The sequence below is a fragment of the Dermacentor silvarum genome, chromosome 1 (genome assembly GCF_013339745.2).
Source record: "Dermacentor silvarum isolate Dsil-2018 chromosome 1, BIME_Dsil_1.4, whole genome shotgun sequence".
Classification (NCBI taxonomy): Eukaryota; Metazoa; Arthropoda; class Arachnida; order Ixodida; family Ixodidae; genus Dermacentor; species Dermacentor silvarum.
The window spans coordinates 215,172,080-215,199,862 of record NC_051154.1 but is presented as its reverse complement, the minus strand read 5'-3'; the positions used below and the strand labels follow the sequence as shown (position 1 = coordinate 215,199,862).

The window sequence follows — 27,783 nt, the reverse complement described above, 5'->3', positions numbered from 1 at the left end:
TAGTTGCCGGCAATTAGCGGTTGAGCGTAGGAAGGACTAACAGAAGAAGGCTAAACGTGGTGCGGAGACACCGGAGCAAAGGGAGGAACGTCTAGCAAAGCGGCGTCGCCAGGAGGCTGAGCGACGAGCACGACCATCTCAGCAGCAGCAACAACAAGACGGCAGTGAACGGTGTGTGGCGGCTGGTGACTTCAACTGTGCTCCAGACTCTCTTGGTGTTCCTTTGAAGGACACGTTTAACCTGGACTTGGCCAGTGTTCCAACTGTACAGACGACCCAATGGGGAACCACCATTGATCTTATGTATCACAGACAGACAATCCAAAATACTGCGTTGGGGCCATAGAGACGGCAGCGTGTTACTACACTGACCACCGAGCCGCCTTCGTGGCAATAGAGAAGCAACCAGACTTTGAGCAAAAAATATATATATATATACATGTGTCACATAATGCGTATACCATGTGTGTGTCATTGAAGCAGCAGTAAGCATGATAATCAAGCTAATCCTAGACAACCGGAAAGTTAAGAATAACCAGCTGAACCTTCGCTCACGCTACGTATATCCTGGCATAGCCGAGCTCAGCCACTGCTAATTTTTGATTGATTTCAAAACAAGATGGGTGGTCTTTTTCTGGCTTAAACCGAAAACGCTGCACTCCAGCCGTAGCGTTCGTTGTAGATACGCTTCGCGTCGCATACATCCTTCAGTAAGGGTTAAGGCATCATTCGCCGTAGGTGGTGGTGGTCCTGATGTTAAAGCAGGCGGGGTTAGCCTGGTATACATAGCCGGCAATGGTCCCGCCTGATCCTCCTTTGAGTTGAGATCAGGGGTGTGTCACCAGGTGTCGATGAGCCCCGTATCTCGCAGGAAGGCTATCAGCAGTCGTTGCGCTCTCTTCCTGATTTCCGCGGGCCCTCCGGGGAAAACGACGTCTTCAAAGGTCCTGTGCGTAAGACCGCTCTTTTGCAGGCTGTCGACCATCGCTTTTCTTTCTGTGTCAAACTGCGGGCATAGCCAAATGAAAATATTCGATGTCGCTAATGTCACTAAAGAAGGTACAGAGTGGGGAAGCGCAAAGCCCAGTCTTGAATAACCAAGCTGGGGTGTACGCGGAGTCGGTTCTGATGCGGTCCAACAGCGTCGCTTCTTCGCGAGTAAATTCATGAGTCATAAAATAACAAGCACGCACGCACTTCTCGTTATGCACGCTTTTGGTTATGTAGCGGTATTCCACAGCCGATGAGAATAAAATCTGAAATATAAGAATACACTCGGCATGCGACGAGAAAGATGAGAAAAAGCCCGGCGTGCTACCACGCGCACGCCGCAGTCGCCTATTCTGATACTCTCTCGGTCCGCCATTATGGATCGCCTCGCGTGCCACCTGTAGTTCGTGTGCATTGCGAATTGAAGCTTTCTGTGATGTTTACTGAAATGTATTCACTTCACGTAGCCTTCTTCACTTCTATTTAGTTCAGCACTCCTTGCTCGACTCACACTCTGGTTTCCTCCTGTTCACTTCCTTCTCCACAATTGGCTGCTTTTAATGCCAAGTCCTTCACTTCTCTGTAGCTTACTTCTTCAATTTACTGTTGCTGACTTTTCACTTCTTGCCTCTTGTTTAGTTTGTCTGTACGGGCATCCTAACCAGCAGCATATACCCACTCTGGGGGACTGGCCAAGAATTAATTCAGCTTTATTTTCCTTGGTTACGAGGAGGAAGCAGCCCCATGAAAGCTACTGCACTGAGCAGTGTTGCGTCCCGAATCGGCAGGGCACATTCTTTGGTTCTTTCCATCGAGGCAGCTCCCTTTCATCAGCGTCGCCCAGATAGATAGATAGATAGATAAACTTTAATTCAAATATAGTTTTGTCTTGCCCCAATGGGGCATCGCTAATGGTCGGGGCCCCTAGTCCAGGGCTCCGCTGGCTCTTGCCATCTTCTCTGCTCTCTGGATCAGCTTGAGCTGGTCGTCGAGGGCCGAGCTGGACAGCAGTGCCTCCCATTGCTCCCTCGGGGTGTTCGTGTCATGGTGTTCTATGTTGTGTAGCGTGCACTCCCACGTAATGTGGTATAGGGTTGGTGTGGCCCCACACCACGGGCATTCGTCCCTGTAGGCTGTGGGGTGCAGGCGATGTAATATGTGTAGGTTCGTGTAAGTGCCTGTCTGGAGCCTACGCCAGGCAGCGGCATCCTCCGTCTTTAGTATTCGATGGGGTGGGGGATATCGCAAGCGACTCCCTCTGTGGTAGTTCAGGATTGCTGAATACTCGGGGTCAACTGGGTCAGGGTCATCTGCAGTCGGCGTGATGAGTGCTCGGTTATATGCAAATTCTCGAGCTGCTCTGTCGGCATACAGGTTACCCGTGATGGCAGCGTGACCCGGTATCCAAATGATGGTTATGATCGTGTTGTCGTCAGTGTCCTCCTTAGGTATTTGGGCTAGGACTTGTGCCGCAGGTCTTGCGATTCTTCCCTGTAGGAAGTTGCGGCAGGCCTGCTGGGAGTCCGTGAGGATCGTCAGTGGTTTTTTTGCGTGTTGACCTTCGCGGATGGCTAACGCGATGGCCAGTTCTTCCGCTTCCGTGATCGTGCAGGGGCGGGTCGATGCACTGGAGGTGACGTGGCCTCGGCGGTCGCATACCACTGCCACTGCGCCCTTTTTATTCGTTCCGTACATAGCGGCGTCCGTAAAACGGGCCGTGGTATCGAACCTGAATGTTTTCTCTATGTATTGGGCCCTTGCTTTCCTCCTTCCGGAGTGTAGGTTAGGGTCCATGTTGCGTGGTATTGGGGCAATGTGATACCTGTCCTGGACGTGACGAGGTATCGTGCAGGTTTCTTGGGTTCGTGTTGTGGCTTTGAAGCCCAAAGTTTGTAGGACCTGCCGGCCCGTGTGAGTCCGCGCAAGTCTCTGTTGTTGTGAGACGTGAAGGGCTTCTGTGAGTTCGCTGAGGGTGTTGTGTAACCCCAGCGCCAATAATTTCTCAGTCGATGTACTCATCGGCAGGCGGAGAGCGGTCTTGAAAGCCATCCTCAAGAGCGTGTCGGCCTGTTTCGTCTCGGATTGTGTGAGATGGTAGTAGGGCAGGCTGTATGTGATTCTGCTCACCACCAGGCTGTGTGCCTGGTGGTGTGGCAACCACCAGGCACACACTCCGACTGGTCGTCGCCCAGACGGCGACAGTGCCCGACACCGACGGTGACGGGCAAACAAGCGCCCCAAATCGGCAGTGCGCATCCTTTGGGTGCTTCCCCCGATGCCCGACACCGGCTGTAATGCGATGACAAAGACGCAAGCGACCACAACCGCCACACTTCGTGGAAGCGGGGACCAGCACGAAGGTCACTCTCCCAACCCTGGCAAGATATCTTGACCGTCACGGAGAACAAGAAACCAAGTCGACGAATTTCCTGGATAGAGTGTGAACTCCTTGTTTCCAGATGGCCTCGTCCTTGCTTCGGAGGTTGGACATCAGAGGCGAGTTCTGTGAACAATACGACTCCTCTGATTGGCCGCACCAAGGTCATCAGATTCCCTAGTCGGGTCACCTAGGGAAGACGACTGCTTTATAAGCAGACACCTTGGGTGCAGGGGTGTGTCCTGGCGTGTTCTGATATGTGCTCAGACATGTAGTGAGCTGAGACTTTCAAAGTGTTCCCCCGTGGACTTTCATACGAGCCACTGTAAATATTAGAATTCTACACTGCAATATGTAGAATAAACCTTTTTTCTCTCGCTTTACTCCCAGGCGTACTCATCCCTCTGGCTGAAGGATCACCGGCCTAAATGCTACCCCGAGTCCCAACAGCAGCTTGACAGAGGCAAGCCACCCCCTTCTATGGCAGCAATGAACAGTTTGACATCGAAAACATGCTTCGGACAGGCATCTAATAACCAACGATGCACGCATATATGAGCGCATAAATATTTATATACAGGCACACTTGCGTTATATAAGTGAGGAAAAAATAAAGATACAATACATTTATTAATAAAATCGTATCGCTTACGCGCATTATACCTATACTTGAAGTACCTACAACTGGTTTAGCATAGAAATAAATGTGAAACTGGACATATACTGTACAACATATACTAGCAATATATAATAGCAAGACACGGTCTAAAAAGCAATGCAAGGTCAAACAATAAATTTGAACCAGGGTTTGAAATTGTCAATCACAACAATATATCGCGTAAGTGTTTAAAATAAGTGGCAGAATGTTCACATACCCAGCGCCACATGCCCAATTGCACATATCTAGTCGTCCAAATTGTCTTTTTGGGCGCATACCCAACGCCCCAAGTTGTATAATTGGCACGACAGCAGCGGCCATCATCCGCAAAGTGGGGGAAAGATGCGAAGAAAGCTTTGCCGTAGCTGTCTAGCTTAGAGAGAGGGAGAGAGGTTTATTTGAGGAAAGGCAGAGAGGTCGGCCTGAGCGATAGTTTGCTCTGGCCCGCTACTCTACACTGGGGAAGGGAGGGGGGGTGGGGGGAAGTGTCTAGCTTAGGGTCACTGCATCGTCTAGCTGATGCGGCAGACGCCAGCAGAAGTAAAGGGGGTATTTGAGTAAAGTATGAAGAGAGAGAATAGAAATGGATATAGAAAAAAATTCTCACAGGATGGTTACGAGTGTGTAACGCAAATGTTAAAGCGTTAGCTGTGGTGCGTGCTATAGGCGTTTTCGCTCCCGATCTCGCCGAATCGCTTGGGTGTCTGAAGTCGAGCACTGCACGAGCCGGTTTTTCAGGATCGGGCCCGGCCCGAGCCCGAAAGTACCATGCGTTGGCCCACCCGAGCCCGGCCCGGTGATGTTAAACCTGGCCCGTACACGGCCTGGGCCCGAAATACCGACCCGGCTCGGTTCTATTCGACAAATTAGCCCAAGCTAGGTCGAGTTCTCGGGTATTGTGAAGATACTATCATGTGATCAACGGGCGCAGGGCGGTCTTCAAGCAGCATCAAAGCAGCTTTTTGCCCTGCGTCCCCTCTTGCTGGCTATCTTAACGGCTAGAGAAATAAACATTTCGTTTAATTTAATTACTATCAGAACAAGCACAGATTATTATGTGAATATTTGGTATGAAAACGCATATACAATGGACAGTTAGGAAAATAGGGATGGGTCAGGCTGGCAACAGCCACCGGGAGGGGCACAACGCCTGCTTACGTTTAGGGGGGAAGATATGGAAAAGTGCATCCGTTGAAAACAATGCTCGTGCTTTAAAGTGCGATATATGAACGGCTGTACTACATTTTCTAAATAGTTGTGCGACAATATACTACAGCGAAGGCATAGGTGAACACGCCCGTACACGCCGCCAGGCATTTCATCTCACTTTTGAATGTCGTATAATCATTCGGATATACAGTGATGGAACCCAAGCCAATAAATTTAGCGCGAATGTAAAATTAAATACGCTGGTTAAGACATAACTACGATAATGCGATATAGGTATACGCTTCCAGGAATACCATAATACACGGCCACTAGATGCTTTTTTTCATTAAACAGAAATTGGTGATCCGCAAGGCTAACGCTCATGTGCAATCGTATTTTCACACGGAACATGGCATTTTAATTTATTTATTCGGCTTCATTATAATGGTGTCAGTTCATCGGTCGACAATTTAGGCATCCCCGTTTCGAAATATATGCAAATTTGGACACTGTCTGCTATTGTTCTAGTACACTGTAGTCACGACGGTAGGACGAGGACCGTACGCCGACTGCGCATGCAGTGACGAGGATGGAATTACAAAGAAGGAATGACGTCGATATAACGACGAAGGCATTATGAGGACGACGGCATGAGTATACGATGGGATGATTTTAGAGTGATGACGATGAATAACCACTACCACTACATAATTACAATGCCATGACGACGGTGGCATGATCACGATTGATTGACGATAGCACAATTATAACGGAATGAAGGAGAATTAAATTATGTTGATGCAACGACGAATACGGTATGATCATATGTCACGACGACGGCATATGACAACAATTGGATGGCATTTCTGAAATGATGGCGACCGTGCGACAACAGCGTGAAGACGGTGGCATGGCAACAATGGAATGACGACAAGCGTACGACGATGATGACGTGGCGATGACTGTATGACGATAATGGCGGGACGACGACAGTATGATGATAATCAGATGACGAAGCAGGAATGACGACGATGGAACGGCCACGACAGTATCACGACCACGGTATGTCAACAAATTCATGACGATGACCGCGTATGCCGACAATGCCATGACAACGATGACAAAATCACGATTGGGTGACGGCAACATGATTACGACGGAGTGACGTCGATGGAAGTGCGAAGGCAGTATGACGATGAGGGTATGACGGCAATTTGATGACGTTTCTGAAATGATGACGATGGTACGACTGCGTTACGAAAACGAAATGACTAGAACGGCATGATCATGACTGTATGATGACGATGGAACTACCGTGACCCCGATGACATACGTAGTGTCTATAGTTAGTAGATAACACTTGGGTCACATGGCGTAAGACAGATAGATAGATAGATAGATAGATAGATAGATAGATAGATAGATAGATAGATAGATAGATAGATAGATAGATAGATAGATAGATAGATAGATAGATAGATAGATAGATAGTAGATAGATAGATAGTAGATAGATAGATAGATAGATAGATAGATAGATAGATAGATAGATAGATAGATAGATAGATAGATAGATAGATAGATAGATAGATAGATAGATAGATAGATAGATAGATAGATAGATAGATAGATAGATAGATAGATAGATAGATTCAAAATCAACGAAGTACGCAAAGCCGTGCTAAACTTCATTATCTCCGGGTGGGGCCCACTTTGCCTGAAGTAGGCAAAGAATGCTGATCGCAAAAGCGGGGCGTACAGTGGGCGCGGTTGATCACTGGTACCGTTTTCTCCGTAGCCGAAGAGCGCCGCTAATGTACACTAACCTGTGCAGCGTACAGCTGCTGTGTCGTGGCCAGCCTACCTCAACTTTCCCATAAACCGACAGACACCACTGACCTAAACTTTGCACAGGGCTACAGTTTTTATAGTCTTCAGTATAGTGGAGTTGCAAATAGCGCGTCCGGGCCTAATCCGGGCCCGCCTGAGGCCCGACCCCAGCCCGAAGCTCCTAGGCTCGACCCCGGCCCGGATCAACAATTGCTTACCCGACCTGAGTCCGACCCACAGGCCGGGCCGGGCCCATGCAGTGTTCTAGTATGAAGGTCCTGTTTCCTCCATTACAATGCAGTGCAAAGGACGTTTTATAGCATTCCGGTTTAAACGTACCATTGTTTTTTGTTTTTTGTTTTTTTTTCGGAGGTAACGCACCCCTAGTGTTAGGGTTTTTTTTCTCGGATATTATAAAACAAACACAACAGTTTCTTTTCGGTTATGCAGAAGGGGGAAATGCTACGGATAATGACAAATGCACTATTAGTACGGTCCTCACACTCCTATCTGTTTTCTACTTCCTACGTAAATTTCTTCTGACGCGCACGCTTCCGCGATAGCGCCGCCTTGCCAGCGTAAAGTGAGCTTTAGCCAGGGTCATAAAGAACGCCCATAAATGTACGGCAGATGGCAACTGCCACTACATCATCATCATCATCATCATCATCATCATCATCATCATCATCATCATCAGCTGGCCTTGCGCTCCAGCGCGAATATTTGAACGGAGAATCTCCGTGGTAGCGGTGCACGAAGTCCGGGGACCACCCCTCCCATTTGCGGATGCAACTCCATGCGACGCAGCCACGCCCACGAAGGGGCGCGTTCCGCAGCACGCTAACAAAAACCCAGACTGAGCAAACATAGAAAGCAGGGGCGTAGCCAGAAATTTTATTCGGGGGGGGGGTTCATCGGCCCGACCGTGGGGGGGGGGGGGGGGGGGGGGGGGGGGCAAGCGTCTGCTTTCCACTACGTGACGTGATCGATAATAAGTATCGGTAGTTTAAGCACACTCTATGGATGTATATCAAAGACATGGGACCCCCCCCCCCCCCTCGCGTGTGTGTGTGGCACTGTGTGCTTGTGAAGAAATTAAGTAAAAAGTAATGTAAGCTCAGTAAAATACAGTAAGTACGATAGGTACAGTGGGCGTTTGGAGCAACCGTCTCTCATCGCGCCACTGAATGGACCAGTCTTCGAAAACGCATCATTTAGACGACCCGCCCGATCGGAGGAGACATCATTAATTGTTAATCTCCGTTAAGCGTAGATGGCGTCGTCCTCGTCGGGGCGAAGTGCGTTTCACAGGTCAAGGACGGCTATACATGTGAAAATGCACGTGTTACCAGGCTATACCTACACCCATAGCAATAGCTTGTTCGCTGCGTCTTTGCGCTAGAAAACTTTAAATACGCGCAAAAACGAGTAATGCTTTTTTTTTTTTTTTTTTTTTTTTTTTTTTTTTTACGAAGCTTTCGTCGCCTTGCATTTCCTGCGGCAAGTGCATGGGCCGCTGTGTCTTCCGCTGTGTGCGAGTGTGCAGCCGTCATTTGCCTTTACGTCAACAGATTCAGAATTGTACAGAATATTTCACCACACTGCATAGTTATGGCATGTGTACGCATTTTAAGTAGTGCGTGCGAGTCATTTCTGCTTCACTTAGGCCGGTGCAAACAGGAAGTGGCCTTGTACCTCACAGAATCTCGACTGATTGGTGTACTAGTGATGCAGGAATGAACTCCGGTCTTGTTCAGTGCATAGTGCACACAATCAATTTCTCAGGACGCGTGAACTCCGACGAGAACTGTCAGCGCCTGCAACAAGAGTTTACTTACGCTGTACTGCGCACAGCAGTAATCCATACTTGTCGGCTGTCTGTTTCATGCATTCTGTTGCGAGTCGGTGGAATTTCACTGCTGGCATCAACCCTTTCGTGTGTACATTGCTGGTTTGGGATTCCACAACACAACAGCAACTACCAGCCTTTCGTAATTGCTGGTTTGGGATTCAGCAACACAACAGTAACTACCAGCCTTCCGTAGGGACGCAATCGCAAACGAGAGACGTTTTGCGCTGCAGACTATGGCTACGTTCACATTTGGGAAGCGGCAAGCGGGTGGAGAGGCCAAAGCGGCCGGAAAATCTTTTCCGCGCATGTCCAAGTTCACATTTGTTTTGCTACCACCGCGGCCGCGCTGCCACTTTCGTCCACATCCATCTAGTCTGCGTACGTTTGTCGGCGTGGTGGCGCTCATAATCGCATTATTTCGAGCGGTATGTTCATTCACTGACCCACCCGTCATCAAAAGTGATCATCTTGCGCAATTTTGCGTGTCATCTGCGACCTTCGGTAAGTTCCTCGTTGGCGTTCTGTAATTCTCCTCACACGGGCGCGGTAGCGCTCTGTCACAGGTTGCTGCCTATAGGCGCGATTATATTTCTTTAATAGCTTTTATTTACAAGTTGCAATAACATTTCATCATTTCGTATTATTTTCGGCGCCTCCGGGACACGAAAGCGGCAACGGGAAGACCAAAGCTAAAACCCGGGCTGGCCCTTGTGTTGAGGCTCGCCGAAGCCTGCGCGTCCTACGTGAGACCTACGCTGCCAATCTATCGTCGCGACGAGAAAAGCACCCTGCGACTTCTGCAACATACCGTGCACGTGCGAGGAGAATTATGGAGCGCCAACGAGGAATCTGCTTAACTATTGTCTTCCATGGAAGTGGAAGAAGAAATGGCTTTTATACTTCTACCTACTTGTTTTCTAGAAATCGACAATGAATAAACGGAAGACAAGAAAACCTCGGAAACGGCAGTGGTTGGTTCGCCTGGCTTTGCAAAAGTGTAAGAAGTTGGGTCACGCCAAGGCTTCGTTGCCGCACCTCCTGTCGCGCGACGTTGAATACTATCGCGAGTATTGCTGACAGTACGTTTGAGTGCCACTCTTGTCGTAGAGTGGTGGTTCTTGATCGCGTCGATCAGCATTACAGCCTACACTTTTGGTGCCATGTTCAATGTTACGACCGGAAGTTTACATGCTAGTGTAGCTTCCGGTCGAGCAGAACGACTTTCCGCCGCGTTTCCGCTTCGCCATGGCGAAAAAATCGGTCCGAGACCAATTTGGCTCGCCGCCTGTTTTTCTGCCTGTTTTGCCGCCTAGGCGGGCGGATTTTTGCAAGATTTTGCCGCTTCCGACACTTCGAGACCAAGTTCCTACGCGAACGCGGCCTAACCGGCACCTGAAGGGAAGCGGCGGAAATGTATACCGGAAATTTCGACTACCTGGGGACTTTAACGTGCACCTAAATCTAAGTAAACGGGCCTCGAGCATTTTCGCCTTCATCTAAAATGCGGCTGCCGCATTTGTTGCTTCATTTGTTGCGCATTTGTTGCGCATTTGTTGTTTCAGAATGCGGACGCCACATTCGCGCCCAAAACCTCACAGAGTGTCAAGGCCTTGACAAACACCGTGACAGTTTTTTTTTCCATATGCAGACATGATTCGCTGTAAATTACCAACCCAAACGGAAGCGCCCAGGAATGAAAGTGTGAAAGTAGCACCGGTTTCTTGAAATATGTCAGCGCGAAGCGACGAAAGAAAAGGGTGGGTTAGTGGGGGGGGGGGGGGGGGGGGGTGCAAAAAATTTCGGGGGGGTTTGAACCCCCCCAACCCTCCCCCTTGGCTACGCCACTGATAGAAAGGTGAGAAAATATGCTTCTATAGTCGGGTACAACTTTAGAAAGCAGCGGCATTTGCCACGAACCTCCACCAATGGGCACATTCGCGTTTGTTAGAAGTATTTATCAAAAAAAAAAAACTTGAAAGTGTGAATTCAATTATGTCAGAGTAATTATGCGTACACTAGGGCATATTGTTCAGCTTGCTTGAAGAAAGATTGAGGCAATTAAAAGGAAACCAGCAGCTAGTTGCACTAATTAGCACTCAGCATAATTTGTGAACGTATATACATTCCATAATTTGTTTGCAGCTACGGCAATGAAATATTTCATTGCTCTAAGAAAACGTTCAAAATTTGTTTCATTTTTGCTCTTGCATTAAAATAATCATAGTAATTAAGACAACGCAAGGCGGTTCATGAATTATGCACTGCTACTAAAAGTCAACATATTCTTGCGCAGAAGCAAAGGATCGTGCAACGACTCTGCTATAAATACGTATTTTGCTCTTGAAAAAAGCAACCAGCTGCACTGACTTTTTTTTTTTTTTTAATATATGTAGTCTGCGAGCCTTTCACTATTCAAGAAGGTGTCCCATCTCTTCGGCGTCATCGCAATGCAGATATTTCTGCCCTCGTCGTCATATTATATGTTCTGACTCTGTGACGTCTTGACGCTCTTGAAATTCGTCTTTCCGCCACTCCGTCACTCATCTCGCCACCTAGCATTCGATTGTGGACGGGTCGTTCGTCTCTCGTCTGACCGCGAAGCTCACCTCAAGGAATCCGACGTCTCATATCCTGGGAATCACGCTGATCAGATCCAGTTTCCCAGTGTCGCGAAGATGACCAAAATTGTGGGCGCGCGATCTTCACCTCCACGGGTGTGACGGATCCGGAGCTTGGGCCCCGAATGTGAACACCTCAAAGTCAATGTTTATTAGACAACAGTGAAAAAAAAATTTAAACACAGTTATCACAAGCACATACAAAAAGCACAAAAATAGCCCTGATACCCCCTGTACGCCTAAAAAAATCACACTGGCAACATGAACGATAGCAGCATTTACACAATCACTACATAGTGCAAAGAAAGTATGTTATAAGGGAACACACACACACACACACACACACACACGCACGCACACACACGCGCGCACACACACACACACACACACACACACACACACACACACACACACACACACACACACACACACACACACACACACACACACACACACACACACACACGCACGCACACACACACACACACACACACACACACACACACACACACACACACACACACACACACACACACACACACACACACACACACACACACACACGCACGCACGCACACACACACACACACACACACACACACACACACACACACACACACACACACACACACACACACACACACACACACACACACGGTTCAAGTACATTATATCGAAATAAAAGCAAAACGCAAGTGCATCGTATTAAAATAATGACAAGTCTTGTTGTCTGTTTAGGAGAAATTGTCAATCTGTAACAGATCGTTTGGTCAACGTATTGCATTCGTGTGGCGGGAATAAATGTGCCAGATTTCTCGGTGACGTGTGTTATATGTGATGTGACGTTCCCTGAGACAAGGTAATCTCCCTTTCGCACCCTGTTTAGGAGCAAATAATCGCAAAAATTATGCACCTTTCTGATTCCAAGAGAGGCAAAGAGAGGCTAAAAATAGTTAGCGAATCTCGAAATAGTTATTGCACGTAGTGCTTTCTTTTGCAACAAAAAAAAAAAACATTTCATTATATGCAATCTGGTAAGGATGCCAGCAACACGAGCAAGTTTAGTAGCGACCCTATCGATATGAATATTCCACGTTAAATGCTGCTCAAATATATCTATAACTCCTAGGGTTTTGACTGATGGAGCAACATCGAGGTAAGCATTACCAAATTTTAAAGCACTCTCGATGTTTACCTGGCGATTTCTGGATTTGAGAAGCACTGCTTTGGTTTTGGTAGTATTAATTAATAGACAGTTTGATTTGCTCCATGTATTTAATTTACTTAAAGTATAGTGCTTGCTTTGTGCACTAAATCTTCTGCGTCTGTCGAGGTGAAGAATAAGCTGTTGTCGTCCGCATAGATTATAAACCGAGTCGTTAGGTCAATGTTTACCATGTCATTAATGTAAAGTTTAAATAAAAGTGAATTTTAGCAGCGAAGCTGTTCAAGCCAGCCGTAATTTGTGGTGCGTACCAAGAACCTGCCGCGCCGTAGCCTTGAAAACCCAAATAAAGAGGAGGGAACCGCGTGCAAATGCACGCGGTCTTCTCCTTGCCACTTCCCTGCCTTCCCGACCCCCGCCTCTTCTATCCGCGGTGCGCTGAGCCAGGAGAAAAAAAATTACTCCATCTCCCGCTAACGGGAACCATGTGTGGATGCGAAGCAGCGGGGAGATGGTTAGCTTGAGCGGGAGATGGTTTCGCGGCAGCGGCCCGAGCGCTCACCGCGGCGCTGCACAGGCACGGCCGCTCGATGAAAAATTGTGTTTTTCATCGAGCGGCCGTGGCACAGGAGAGAGAATGAGGCGCGTGCGCTCCGTCATTTTCATACAGCGGAACTACCGTGGCGCCCCCAGCGGAGTATGCAGCTGTCGCACCACCTGTCGAGCGCGCCACTCCGGATTCCTAGAGGAGAGAGAGGGGGAGGGGACGCGCATGCGCTGTGGGACGCGGGCGCCGCTCCGCGCAGAATTCCTGGAGGAGAGATATAGGGGGGAGATTAGGAGAGGATAGAGAGGAGGAGGGGACGCGCTGTGGGGGTGTGGGACGCGGGACAACAGACAGAGCCGCCGGCAAGAAATGCTTCGCATTTAAAACGGCGAAAGCTAGCACTAGGCCGCGCAAAGCTCAAGACACAGCGAAGCTGGCTGATTGATATCGAGCGGCTAGCCTCCAACGCATTCGGCGTCGGCAAGCAGCAGTGTTCTTGGCACTGTGCCAACCTTGGTTAGCCTGCCTGTATTTGGGGCATGCCAGGAACGCTGTCGCTCGTAGGCGCCGACGCGTCCAGCGCTAGTCTAGGTTTTGGCTAGTCACGCGAAATGTCGCCAACGCGTTCGGCGTTGGCAAGCGACAGCGTTCTTGGCACTGTACCAAACTTGGTTAGCCTGCCTGCGTTTGTGGCATGCCAGGAGCGCTGTCGCTCATAGGCGCCGACGCGTCCAGCGCTAGTCACGCGAGAGAGAGAGAGAGAGAAGTCATAAGGGAAAGGCAGGGAGGTTAACCAGGCTGATCCCGGTAGGCTACCCTGCACTGGGGAAGGGGGAGAAGGGATTGAAAGAGGAGAAGGAAGAGAGAAGTTCACAGTTCACACCTCACACATATACAGTCAAGCGTTCATGGCTAAGTTTCATCACACGCGAAATGTCGCGAAAGGGAAGGTACCTCTGAAAATGATCACTCGAGAATACCTTCCTACATGCGTAGTTAAGTTAAACCAAGTTAAGACCTAGCAGCAACCAAGTTAATACCTAGCAGTAGCGGCCAGTAAGTTTCGCTGTGCCTAAGCTTTGCGCGCCCGAGTGCAAACTTGCCTGATTTTTTTAACACGCGGATTTGCAGTCGCCATTTTGCCTTTTGGGACATGAAGCGCACTCCCCAGCTCTGGCCCCGGCTGGTACACAATTCTTTGCGCCAAGCTGTGTGAAATATACCAAGACTGAAGATTGGACTAGTTGCAAAGACGTTAAGGCCGGTGAAGCATTGCAAAAAAAGTAAAAAAAAAAGAAAGAAAACGGACAGTGAAGGGACTGTACCGACACATGACCAATCAACGAGCAGCGAACGCTTTTCTTGTCCGTGATTTTGGTGTTGCGTCGCCAGTATAACACACGCATAAGTTAACGTGCACAGCAAAATAACATAAACTGCTGGAGTTCCACGTCCTAGCTTGTCGCGGTGAGCTTTGTTTGCGGGGTGAATTTGTATCGCAATTTGTGCTCGTTTTCTGTACAACGTTATCATGGGTATATTCAGAGAGAGGTAATAAGATTCTCTCGTACAAGCGGTGACCTTTCTCAATAGCAGACGCACGAAAATGAGTTTTCCAGTTCGTTAGGCCTTAGGCATCACATGAGCTACTGCTGCCGTTGGCGGCGCGGGTCACCAAGCCTTACGGGTATGTGGAGACATCTTAGGGACATGGAGCAACCTCCCTGTAATCCTGACTATGCATGGGAATATTGCAATAGAACAGAGGGCAGCAGAAAAGGGGGTGGAATTGGTGCATTCATTCATAAAAGTATGAATTGGCAAAGGGTCAAACAGGAATGCAAGGAGCATTTATGGCTAAAAGGGAAAGTTGCAGGAGAGCAGACACTTCTTGGCTTTGTATACCTGTGGACAGGAGCAAATGCCAAAGAGGAAAACAAAAAAATGCTGGAATGCATATCAAGTGACATTAATGAGCTAGGAGAAGGGTGCGAGATTATTATACTAGGAGATATGAACGCACACATAGAAGACATGGACGGGTACACAGACTCAACAGGCAACATGATGCTGGATATGTGTGAAATGCATGACTTAGTTGTATGCAACAGTACTGAGAAGTGTGAAGGGCACATAACATGGGAGGTAGGGAGCCTGCAGTCGACGATAGATTATGCACTAATGTCACATAGGATGCACGATAGGCTAAATGTAATGAGCATAGATGAATATGGCTCCAGAAGTCTAGGTAGTGATCACAAACGTATTAAGGTGAGTTTTAGAAGGGAAATGAAAGTAGGTAGGAGGCAAGATGAACAACCAGGTGGGATATTTTACTCAGAAAAGCAGCTTGAAATAGCAACCCAGCAAATTGAGGAAGTAATTTCAGAGGATACAAAAACAGAATGGACATATGCGAATTTAACAGGGCTATTTGAGCTAGAGCTTACTAAGGTACGAGTCAGGACAAAAGGGAACAGAAGACGTAAACCCAAGAGCTGGTGGGATGAGGAGGCCATAGAGAAACGTCAGGAAGCATCCAGGGAACACAGATATTCAAAGCAGAGGGGTGAACCAGAAGCTGATGTAGGCAGGAAATGGAATAACATTTTAAACTGTAGAAGGGAAGCATCCCATTTGATCAATGAGAAGATCAGAAGAAAGGGGAGCCAATGGTTGTCAGAAGTAAACAAAAAGGATAGAAAAGCAGCGAAGAAATCTTGGAAACATCTCAACTCCTTGAGTAATAAGACTAGCCTAGAGCAGAGGTTTATAGTTACAGCTCAAGGTGTTCGACTAGAGAGAGATGAGGCAATGGAACATATAAGAACAATGATGACAAAAAAATTTAAAGAACGAAACATAGCATGTGCTCAATCAGGTGAGGATGGACTAGTCAGTGCAGTAGCTCCACTGGCACAAAGCGAGTGGGAAAGGGCAGAGAAGAGGGTTCCTAGTAGCACGTCGACAGGTCTTGATGGCATCCCAATTATGTTGATAAAGACATTGGGCCCAAAATCTAAGAAAGCATTAAGAGAGACAGTGAGCAAAATGATAATGGATGGTAAAGCCCCGACGGGTGGAGACTGAGCAGGATGAGCATGATATATAAGGGAAAGGGGGACAAAGCCGACATAAACAACTACCGTCCCATAATAGTGACGTCAGTGGTTTACAGGGTGGTGATGCAAATTATAAAGGACAGACTGCAGGCATGGGTGGAGAGCGAGGAGGTGCTGGGGGAACTACAAAATGGGTTCCAGAAACAAAGAAGGTTAGAAGATAATCTGTTCTCATTGACACAGTGTATTGAAATAGCAGAAAAGGAACACAGGCCCCCATGGCTTGCATTTCTGGATATCAAGGGAGCCTATGACAGTGTAATCCAAAAGGATTTGTGGGACATACTGGGCACTCTAGATGTGGAAGATGGAGTAAGAAATCTTTTAAAAGATGTCTATAAAAGTAACAAGGTGCTTATAAAATGGGAAAACAAGGTATCTGGACCTATAGAGATACAGCAGGGGCTTAGGCAGGGGTGCCCTCTGTCACCTCTGTTGTTCATGCTGTATTTACAAGGATTAGAGAAAAAATTTGAGAGGAGCGGACTTGGCTTCAACCTTTCCTATTTCAAGCAAGGGGAATGGATTAAACAGTCATTACCAGGACTGATGTATGCGGATGACATTGTACTTATGGCTGACAGCAAGGAAGACTTGCAGAGATTAATGGACATCTGTGGTAAAGAGGGAGACAGCTTAGGTTTGAAGTTTAGTAAAGAAAAATCGACAGTCATGACTTTTAATGATAATCAGGGCAGCGAGCATAGGATACAGGAGGTTACGCTGGAGGTGGTGGACAAGTATAAATATCTTGGAGTGTGGATAAGCAATGGGGCTGAGTACCTGATGGAATATGAAAAATATGTGATGGCTAAAGGTACGTAGCAGAAATGCAGCTGTGATGAAAAATAGGGCACTGCGGAATTACAATAGGTACGAAGTGGTGAGAGGGATTTGGAAAGGGGTGATGGTCCCTAGTTTGACTTTCGGCAATGCGGTCCTGTGCATGAGATCAGAGGTTCGAGCAAGGTTGGAAGTTAAGCAGCGAGGGGTAGGTAAACTGGCTCTGGGAGCACACGGAAATACACCAAATCAGGGGGTACACGGTGACATGGGATGAACGTCATTCGAGGGCAGGGAAGCCAGCAGCAAGATATAATTTGAGGAGCGATTGAGAGAAATGGCAGAAAAGCAGTGGGCAAGGAGAGTTTTCAGTTATTTGTACATGAGGAATGTTGATACAAAATGGAGGAAGCTGACCAGAAAACTGTCAATCAAATATTTGGACTGCAGGAGGGGTGCAAACCAGGAAACAGCGGTTAAGAAAAAAGTTAAGGAAACAGAGAGGGGTCTGTGGAAAACAGGGATGCAGACGAAATCAGCACTGGGAACATACCGAACTTTCAAGCAAGAAATTGCCAAAGAAAATATCTACGATAATTCTAGGGGAAGCTCTTTGTTGTTTGAAGCCAGGACGGGAGTATTGCGGACTAAGATGTACCGAGTCAAGTACCAAGGTATAGACACGTTGTGCTGTGCGTGTGGAGAAGAAGAGGAAACGGCTGAACACCTCATACTTTCCTGTAAAGGGCTTAACCCTACAGTGCAAAGCAACGGGGTTGATTTTTTCAAAGCATTGGGGTTTAGGGACAGTGAAGGCAAAATAGACTTTAAGCGGGTAGAAATAACCAAACAGAGGTTATCTGATTGGTGGATAAAATCAAGGCAGGGGTGAAATTTCACCCACCACAAAGTACAAAATATGTAAATAGTCAAGGCTAGGTGGCGTATGCCACCGCTCGCTTTAAAGGGTTCAGCCTCATCCATCCATCCATCCATCCATACGACGGCAGCACGGCCGCCTGGTGCTGCGGATTTTTTCCGACATGGTCGCATGGCCTCCAAGATTACGCGCTGACAGGTTTTGCTCCGGCCGCTCCGGCCGTCCCATCGCGCGGTCTGCCATCTACCGCCGCCTCCGCGGCCACCAGTGCAGGCGCGAGTTTTTTTGCTGAAAATCGTGCTGTATGGGACTATAATGGGACGGCCGGAGCAAAACCTGCCAACGCGCGCAATCTCGAAGGCCATGCTTCCAGTGGCGTTTGCGGCGGCCTGCGGGCTTCTGCTGGCCACAATTTCTCCATATGTTTACAAGGTGCGTCACTCGGCACGTGCGTGTGTGCATGAAATCGAACCCACTGAACGCGACTACATTTGCTGCGTTGCAACAATAGCGGTTTTACCAGTATTACGTGTGTTGCTACAGTCGCAGGTGGATTGTTAAGAATTAGCGCAGCGGCTGAAAATAACATCAGGCAAGCTTTATTGCACTGGTGCGCTGAAGACTACGAGAAGTCGTAAAGCGTGAGATAGCCTTTATTCATGACTGCTAACTCTTACTTCTTTTGCTGCATGGACTTCGTTATAAGTGATATACCTGGGTTTACTTCAGGACTAGTTTTCTTTCTTTCACGGGGGTGTTGATCGCGAAAGGCGAAGTAGCTGATTGTACGCGCGCTCCGAGTCCCATCGTTTTCGCTTGGAAGCGGGCTAGCACCACTACGTTGTATAAGGAATTTCCTGTATCCTGACTGCTGGCTCACTGCTAGCGCCGAGTGCTCGCGTTCCAGTTCACTGCATCAACCTCATTCTACTTTATGCGGGAAGTGACACGGTTCACAGTGCTACCTGTCCCATGCGGCATCGCGACTTTGATTACCCCTTCTCACCCTGTCGGCTATCCAGGCATTTGTCGGGTACTACTCCACTGATCCGGAGGCAATGGCAACTGAGCTGTTTGAAGAGTTTTGGCAGTGGAGGCTGAAGGATAGCCCCGAGTTCGCCACCATGGTCGGCTTTCACGGTTACGACCACCTGTTGGAGTCATACTCGATCAAGTCGTTTCAAGACAGGAAAGTGAGTGTCGTGTTTGTTTCGCTTTCTGGCGATGCGTCTGTATGTTCTTTGTCGGTTGGTTCACCTATCTCTGATCTGAGCTGCAAGAACTGCCACTGAAGGTCAAGTAGAAAGTTATACTGAAAGTTTTGATCAGAACAATTTGAACGTGACTGAATTATTTGTTCAGAAGTAATGCCTTGTGACACCTCGCCGACATTGAACATCCCGGCTTATACAAAAGCAAGTTCTCCAACTCGCAAAAGGAATGTGAATTTAGGCAAAATTGTTTTTAACAGCAATGCACAAAACAATAACATCACACGGAAAGGTTAAATAAGCAAAACAAGCAGTTGTCTTTCGTGCAGCTCTGTTCTATGTGTGTATTATTTATGTTGAAAGCCATCGTAGCTCAGTAGTAGCTCAGCCATGATAACTCAGTGGCAATGCTACACTGCTGCTGAGCACGAGGTTACAGGTTAAATTTATGGCCACGGCAGCCAGATTCCGCTGGAGGCAGAATACAACACTTTTTGTATACCATAATTTGGATTTATGTTAAAATACCCCAGGTGCTCGAAATTAATCGAAAATCCCCTACCACAACATTTATCATAGCCTGTATGTAGGTTTGAGACATTAAACCACACAATTTTTCTTTAGGACCAATATTTTTTTACAAAATGACCAGCAGCTTGCACTAGTGAGCATTCGTTGTTACTGCATATTTATTTGTAGTGAAACAACCATTCTGATCCTGTCTCCAGGCTTGCATTTCTGGATATCCCTTGATATCCAGAAATGCAAGCCATGGGGGCCTGTGTTCCTTTTCTGCTATCACCCAGCTCCTAGCAGCATCTTCCTTAATGACTGTTCTCCATAAAATTGAACACAACCTTCTGTTTGCCTTTTTGCTCATGTAGTTTTCTCATAACTGCACCAATTCAGCAGTGGGTCAGCATGCGTGTTATTTAGTACGAAGCAGAACATAATTGAATCTGTGCCGAAGAGGTTCTGTGTTGATGTATATATGACCTGTTTCAGGTTTTACAAGATGTGATCAAATGAAACCTGTTAGTGTAAAGTCATGATGGCTGCTGCTAAAGGAACCAGATGAATGCATATCAAAGTACAAACAAGCAGTATTTGTTCCCAATACATGCCCAACTTGTGTAGGCTACCATTGACTGCACAGCTGGTATGACTTTGCAAGCCATGCTAAGTGGGCCAGCAAGCCATAATTTAACTGCAGAACTGTCTTGAAGTCGGACCAATGCAAACCACGACAAAGACCTACTGGTAAAATTTGCAATAAAGCCATTAAGTTGTCCAGCATCACACTGAAAAAAAAAAAAAGCTTTGGTAAATGTATTACTTTTTGTCACCTTTATGTGGAGCTTTACAGCAGCTGTAAATTCCCACGATTTGGTTATCAAACCTAGTTGGTATAGAATCCCAAGTGCTGGTGAAAGCAGAACTTGTGAATTCCTCAAATGGCTTTGTAGCCTATTTGGTGCATGCTACTCAAGTGGTCTGAGCTTAATTTTCATGACCTCTCAGTGACATTTGGCATGCATAAATTATTCCACTTGCTTGCAGGGATTATTATTGCAGAACCTTTATTGTAAACATTGAACACTGCCTGTCAATACTGAGAGATATTCAGATAACAACTCAGTACCTGACTCATGGTAAATAATATTAAGCTCAGCATTTGAAATGTGGTAGCCACTGACCTATAATTATGTGTTCAACAAGAGAACATCACAGTCGGAATAACTCCACTGCAATAGGTTACATAATGCCACAAATGGTAAAATAGAAATTAGCCTAAGTTGTGCGAGATATTTGCAGCGCTAAAGACAGAACACTATAAGAAATAAGCAGAATGGGCACTGAGCATCAACTGGTTTACTAAAAACATAATAAGGCAGTACAGAGCAATAAGACTGTTGGGAGTGACAATCACAAGAAACATATCTACTCAATTTACATGCATATTATGCAACCTCTGACTAATGCAACTTTTTTTTTTTTTTTTTTTTTTTTTTTTTTGAGGGGGGCGGGAGCATTAGACACACTCACTGCTGGCAGCTGGTGTGACGATACAGATGGACTGCCTACGATAAGTGGGCTTCCCATGAGATGTTCTTGTATCCATGTTGAAGAGCCTCATCATTGGGGTTCTTCAACAATGGGTGTGCAATCGCTTGACATCTCCAGTGACCATCAGTAGGGAAGCCTACATAGCTCTGCTTCACGGATGAACTGGAGTAAATAAGCTCAGTGTCTAAATTTTGTCCACATTGCAAATGATGCATGTCAAGTGCCTTATCATGTTTAAATTGCACTGTTCTCACTAACTATGTAAGTGTCTCACTGTGCTGGTTTGAACAATCAACTGTGTGAGAAGTGCTAACATATCCTAACAGACCCAGCATCAAAAATGAATTATGTGAAAGGTGACCATCATCAACCATTTTTTTTCATGCCCATTAGAACTTTTGTGATATATACAGATCATGCTTCAACGTCTACGCTCGCCTTTAAAGGGCAACTCCGTCGATTTTTTTACCATGTCAACCTAATAAAATATATAGGTTCCGGAGGCCCTCCTGTAACGCACCTGATAGGAGAATTGTTCCGCAAATTCGAAAATAATTTTAAATAAGCAAAAAAGTGCGAAAACGAAACTGAAACCTGACCAAGCAGCCGAGCAAACCTCTGCGTGTGACGTCACGAGTGTACCCCCGGCGGGGAAGGCACGCAACGCATGCCAGTCTCGCCCGCGGGGCGAATGAAACCGGCGAAGAGCAGACGCTCAGCTTATTCGTGACCGCGCTGGACCTTCGCAGACCTTCGGGTGACATTGTAAGCTGCACCACCCATTCGGATCTGTCAAACAGTGACAGTTATGATTCAGACTAATTCAATAGCCACGAATCGCCGTCCGCATTCGACCCACCACCACTAGAGCCAGCGCCCATGCGCAACATATCGCGCTGCAACATGAAAACCAAGGGTAGCCCTAACCACTGATTGTTATACGTGCTGCTTGCTATGTTACGTGTTTTACCCCTTCTCAGGGAACCGCTTCGCATGCTCAATGTGGAGCACGACTTTCCGCATTTGTATCCCGCAAGAACGCCGCTGACAGTCCAAAGCACCGACCGGTGCATTTGTTTACATCGGCAGGTACAGCGATCTCTCGTCGTTCGCTTGAGATAGCCGCTCATCGGTGACATCAATTAATGTAAGAACATATCAAAACATGCCGATTTTGTGCATGAAGCACCGTTACATCACTCTGGGTCGCGCTGATATGGGCGACCACACACCTTCGAAAACAGCGAGCGGGAGACCGTAGTATAGGGGAGTGTTGTTGTGCAACCTGCTTATCATTCTTCGTATTCTCGCCATGCACACAATTAGTGTTCCGTAAAGTAGATATAGAATAGGACATTGGGGGCTGCGTATGATCGTTCATTTAGAAAACGCATAGTTTTCTCGCGGAAACGCCGATGTCGTGAAATATGACATCATTGGCAGCTGAACGAGACGGTTGTTTACGCATGTTGTATCGAAGGGGCCTCCGCTTGCTGCCCATTTGGGATACGAGGCAGACAGTGCACCTCGTAAGCTAAATAATGAGTCAGCATAACAATGGGTAAAAATACACCCATGGATGTCCGTAGTCACATTTCATTTAGGGAAACGCCGGCCAGTGCGACTGGCCGCATTCGAGAATGCACATTCGAGATTCGCATTCGAGATTTTTCTTATTCCACCTGTGAAGGAGGAATCACTCCTCCGAATTTCAGTCTAGGGCGACTCTCAATGAATCCATGTGACAAGGCCTTTCATGAGGTGCATGTGTTTCTGCTGAGATTGCTTTTTCTTGTCTTGAAGTTGGGACCAGTTACAACAGGATTAATGTTACAGGGCGCCGCCTCCATTTATCTGTGCGTATGTGTCATGTCAACAAAGTAGAAAAGAACAAATGGTTGGCTGAAGCGACCAGCTCCAGCAGCCTCGTGTCCCTCTTGTCAAGCCTGCTTCCCCATCCGTGCTTGTACTGCAAGAGGCTAAAGCATCGGGTGTGGGCGAGTTGGAATGTAGAAACAACACTGGCAAAAAAAAAAGTAGGGACAACTGTCTTTTGTTGACAGTTTATTGAAAACGTGTGAACATTTATTCAGTTGTTCAATGAAAAACAAACATTCAGTAGAAGCTGACAAGCTATGAATGAAGCAAATGATAGTGGGAAAGGGAGTTGTGTACATTTAACTTGTATAAATTAAAATTATGTGGAAAAGCCAGCTCACCATTTGTTAAACTGATAAAGGTCTGACTTGTGCATGAATCTGTGTACTTTTTGATGTGGCAAGCATCTAGAATGCAACTAATCTGCAAGCAGCAAAAGCTTTTCTCTAGCTGGTTGTAGTGCTGCAGAGACAGATAAAATGCATATTTTTCTCGCAGAGGTCGAGGTAAAACTTCATTTTAATGTTATTGTTATTTGTCAACAATATTTCACTATAGAAATGTAGACGGACTGGGCCAATTTGTAGATATTCATGGCTGAACGTGCAAATAAAATTACACATATATAGCATATATTTTATAGACAGGCGATAGGTTATACAGGCAGCAAAGAACAAAAAATAGGAAAGAAGGGGACATAACATGGCGTAAATTAAGTATCATCAAGCACCCGCTGTGGTGGCTTAGTGTCTATGGCGTTGCGCTGCTAAGCTTAAGTTTGCAGGCATGATTGCCAGCTGCTGCAGGGGCATTTCGATGGGGCGAAATGCAAAAACACTTGTGCACTTAGATTTAGGTGTATGGTCAAAATTAATGTGGAATCCCCCACTACGACGTACCTCGTAATCATATCATGGTTTTGACACGTAAAACCTTAAAAGTAATTAAGTACCATCAATATGACAGTTCAGTCTAACAGTGCTATTGATGGACAGCAATCTCTCTAGTTGTATGTTTATTTCATATCAGGTGCTTGTCCAGTCTCAGTTTTCCTTGTGTATTTTGTTTGCATGTTAGGCCATGTATATGTAGAACTATATGAAGGTAAAAGTAGGCTACCTCTAGGCACATGAAATAAATGTGAAAGACCAGTGTAGAGTAACAGAAGCAGAGCCATAGATATAGGTAGGTAGGTATTTAAACTGGCAGTACTGTCTTTATGATTAGTGACAAGTCACTGAATCTCCTTTGGCTACATACATTTTATGACAGCCACAAGGCAGTGAACCACATTCAAGTATGCCATATCCAGTCACACATTTAAAAGAAAAAATAAATTTATTTCAGTGCAATATTGCTCTTTTGTGCATGTGTGACTGCCCAAAAGTGTGTGGCAGGTTGGCACTGAGGTTAACACATTTGCTTGAATGTGTGCATTTGTGTGTATACCAGTGGGCTAATAATACTATATTGCTATGACCACTGTCAATCCCAGACCTTGTAGTCTTCTAAAATACGAGGGTGTTAAAAAATGATCTGCACTACTGTTTGCTGTTTACTGCATTGTCAGCACTTTTCTTATGGTATGGATGTCTCTCCAGTCACTGCTGTGCAAGTTTGGACTTGCTACATTGAATAAATTTCGACTGTGGTGTGAGAAACAGCGGCCGTCAACTTGTTGACTGCACCAAAGAACAGCACGCAGGGATTTGTTTTCTGTAGTCTGAAGTGTGGTCTGAGGGAACTTGGTACCATAAACAACGGTTTGCAAATTGTTAATAAAGAAGGCACATCCAATGAACCACAGTGTACCACTCGTTTTCTTCATCTTTGACACTGACCTAGTAGAAAATTAACAGAGTGCCAGCTAAGCTGTTTGTGGAGACGACGAACTGGCTGGTGCTTATTCAGTCCTTTGGAGTGGAGGCTTGCGTCATAGCCACGGCATAATGCCACGCAAACTTTAGCTGTATGGGGTAGTTCACAACAGTTCTTTGTGAAAGAGCACTTCACAGACTCCAAGCTTGCCCAATCACTGCACACTGCTCTTTGGTGCAGGCAACAAGTGGGGCAGCTGTCATTTCTCACACCGTATTCAAAACTGAACCAGCGTATCACATGCAACCTAGCACAAAAGTTACTGGTGAGTTGGTGACCCTGTATGGAAAGTGCTGTTTAAGACAATGTTGTGAACAGAATATTTTAGAAGGCGGAAGTGAGGATAATTTTTTACTCACCTTTGCATATCAACACAGACAAAAATGTTTCTGGGTTTGATATGCAACTTTGACATGTACTAGAATGCTGATAATGGAGCGAGACCATTGTAGACATACGCTTAATATGTATGACAGTTTTCGTGTACATGCATTTTGATTGGGTTTAAATTGGTCTGGTGCTATGTAGTGCTGAAACCACTAGACAGCGACACCAGTGCAACTTTGTCCTTCCCATGTCACAGTTGGTCTTATGACTCTGTACATTCATGTCATGAAGAAATCTGAAGAAAAAGGCAGCTGTTACCACTTTCCGCATTTTTGTTTTTTCAAATGAAACCAATGCGGTAAACGAAAGAAGTTAACTACAATTGCATTATTGCAAAGTAACATGGCAAAAAAGTGGTTGTATATGTAATTTTAAAAAACTGTCTCTCTGCTTGCCATAGAAAAAACTTCATAATTTCAATCTTATTTTTTTTTTTAGTAGTTTTGGTAAGCTGTCGCACACAAAATTGAAGCAGCAGCCAGTAAACCAGCACAATAACTTTCTGATGAAAGAATGCACATTGCAGGTTAAACAAGGATAATTTTATGAAGAGGAGTGGAGATGGTCAATAAAATACTTCTTATAGCTGTAATGTAATAATTTTGAACTGTGCAACACAGGACAATGACAAATAAAGATTTCATACACAGTGCTGCGTGCATCCTCTTCTTCCTGTCTTTGTCCTGATCAACCAACAAGCTCAAATGCTGATGGGATAATCCTGTCGTTTTTGGATGCTGGAATTTAAAAAAAACATTAAGATGGTGCTTTTGAGCCAAGAGATGCCACTGTGTGCTGTTTTGTTGAGTGCTGCCAAACTTATTTAGCTTAATTGACGGTAAATTTTGTAATCAATAAGAATTTTGCATGCTCAATGCCATCAGGAAGAAAAAAAATTTAGAGAAAGGTCGATTTACTTGTGTCACTGACCCAAAATGGGCACTTCCATTGCCTGTTTATACGTTATGTAGTTATAGGTAATTTATTCCAGAGTTACAGTTGTCTAACGGGTACTTTTATTGCGCAGGAGAAAATACAGTATTTCCTCAAAAAGGCAGAGAAGCTGCCCAAGTTGGAGAACCAGTGGTCTGCAGCAAGCCTGAACATACTGATTGACGGACTGGATGGCTACCTTCGTGGTCTTGACACACATGGGTGCTGTAAATGCTTTAATCTTTTTTTGTGTGTGCGTGTGTGTTAGTTCCTCTTTTTGTTGTGCAAAAAAAAAAAAGTCTTTAGCAGCCATTTTGTTGTGATAAAATCTGTTCGTGGTGTATCAGTATGAAACCAGATGTTATCGTTCAGTGTGCTTCCTCGCTTCTGCATCAGCACATATTTCAGTACAGTCGATCCTCGAAAATGTAACGAGCGTGGATAAAATTAATTATTGGATATAACAATGTGAATCTAAGATTTGGTTGGTCATGCTTTATTTCACCGATTTTTCTACTGCTATAATGAAGCCGGAAATGCAAGATTCGGGATAATATTGTTTACAGCAAAGCATATATTTTCTCACTCACAGCTTAACATATGTATTCTAGTAGCAGAAATGCAAAACACTCAGCAAGCGCTGCTTCAAACAACATATTTTGGATGCGCTTGTACGTCGTGGCTAGTGGCTTGGCTTGGCTGGCCCACATATTGCAAGCCAATTTCGTGTGATCCATATTAGCAACAGTTCAAAGTGGATGTTTGTAATTTGGCATTGCTCACATGCAACGTATCGGCACGGCAAGCCATCAACGGGCCATCAAAATTTTCAGGAAATCTATTTTTGGCATGTCGGAGGCATTACACTTGCATTTCTCCTGCATTGACGTGATTGCTGTTTTCTTAATTTTGTGTATTTGCCAGCATCAGTGCACACGCTTATACAGTTAAACCTGCTTATAACGAACCTCCATGTAACGAATTCCTGGATATAACAAAGTTTTTCTATTCCCCGCCGTTACTCCATAGAAGCACATGTATTTGAGACCTCTACGTAACGAAGTGGCAGCGGGAGACCCCCTCGAAATAACTAATTTTCCTGCCAACTACCTAGAGATTCCGCCCCAAATTTTATCATTTTTGCGCGAGCAGCAACCGGAAACACCTTCTCCGCCGCGACGGAATGTGAAGCGGCGGCGGCGCGCTTGGCGCGCTTGAATTCACGGCGAGAGTGAGCGCACGTGTGCGTGCGTGCAAGCGTGCGCGAGGCGGGCCTGCATCCCTCGACCCGGCGATATTGCCGCCGCGGGCGTGACCTTGCCCCCTCCCTTCATTCAAACCTGATCCCGCCGCTTGCTGCAGCTGGCCTAGCCCGCCAAGCCGGCACTCTCCTTTTCCAGTTGATAATGCCGAAGAAAAAAAAAACTTTTTTTTTTTCAACGCGCTAGCAGCACGGCTC

General features: G+C 46.2%; 1 protein-coding gene across 1 annotated transcript in view; it reads left to right on the top strand.

Moving 5' to 3' along the window:
- The first annotated feature begins 18,250 nt into the window (after positions 1–18,250).
- The window catches only part of LOC119436920 (uncharacterized), a 58,537-nt gene continuing 49,004 nt past the window's right edge, over positions 18,251–27,783 (top strand). The window contains exons 1-3 of the mRNA XM_049660003.1: positions 18,251–18,402; positions 18,993–19,163; positions 26,419–26,546. Of these exons, the coding sequence (XP_049515960.1) occupies positions 18,286–18,402; positions 18,993–19,163; positions 26,419–26,546 (416 nt within the window). The 5' untranslated portion in view covers positions 18,251–18,285. The remainder of the gene's footprint in view (positions 18,403–18,992; positions 19,164–26,418; positions 26,547–27,783) is intronic.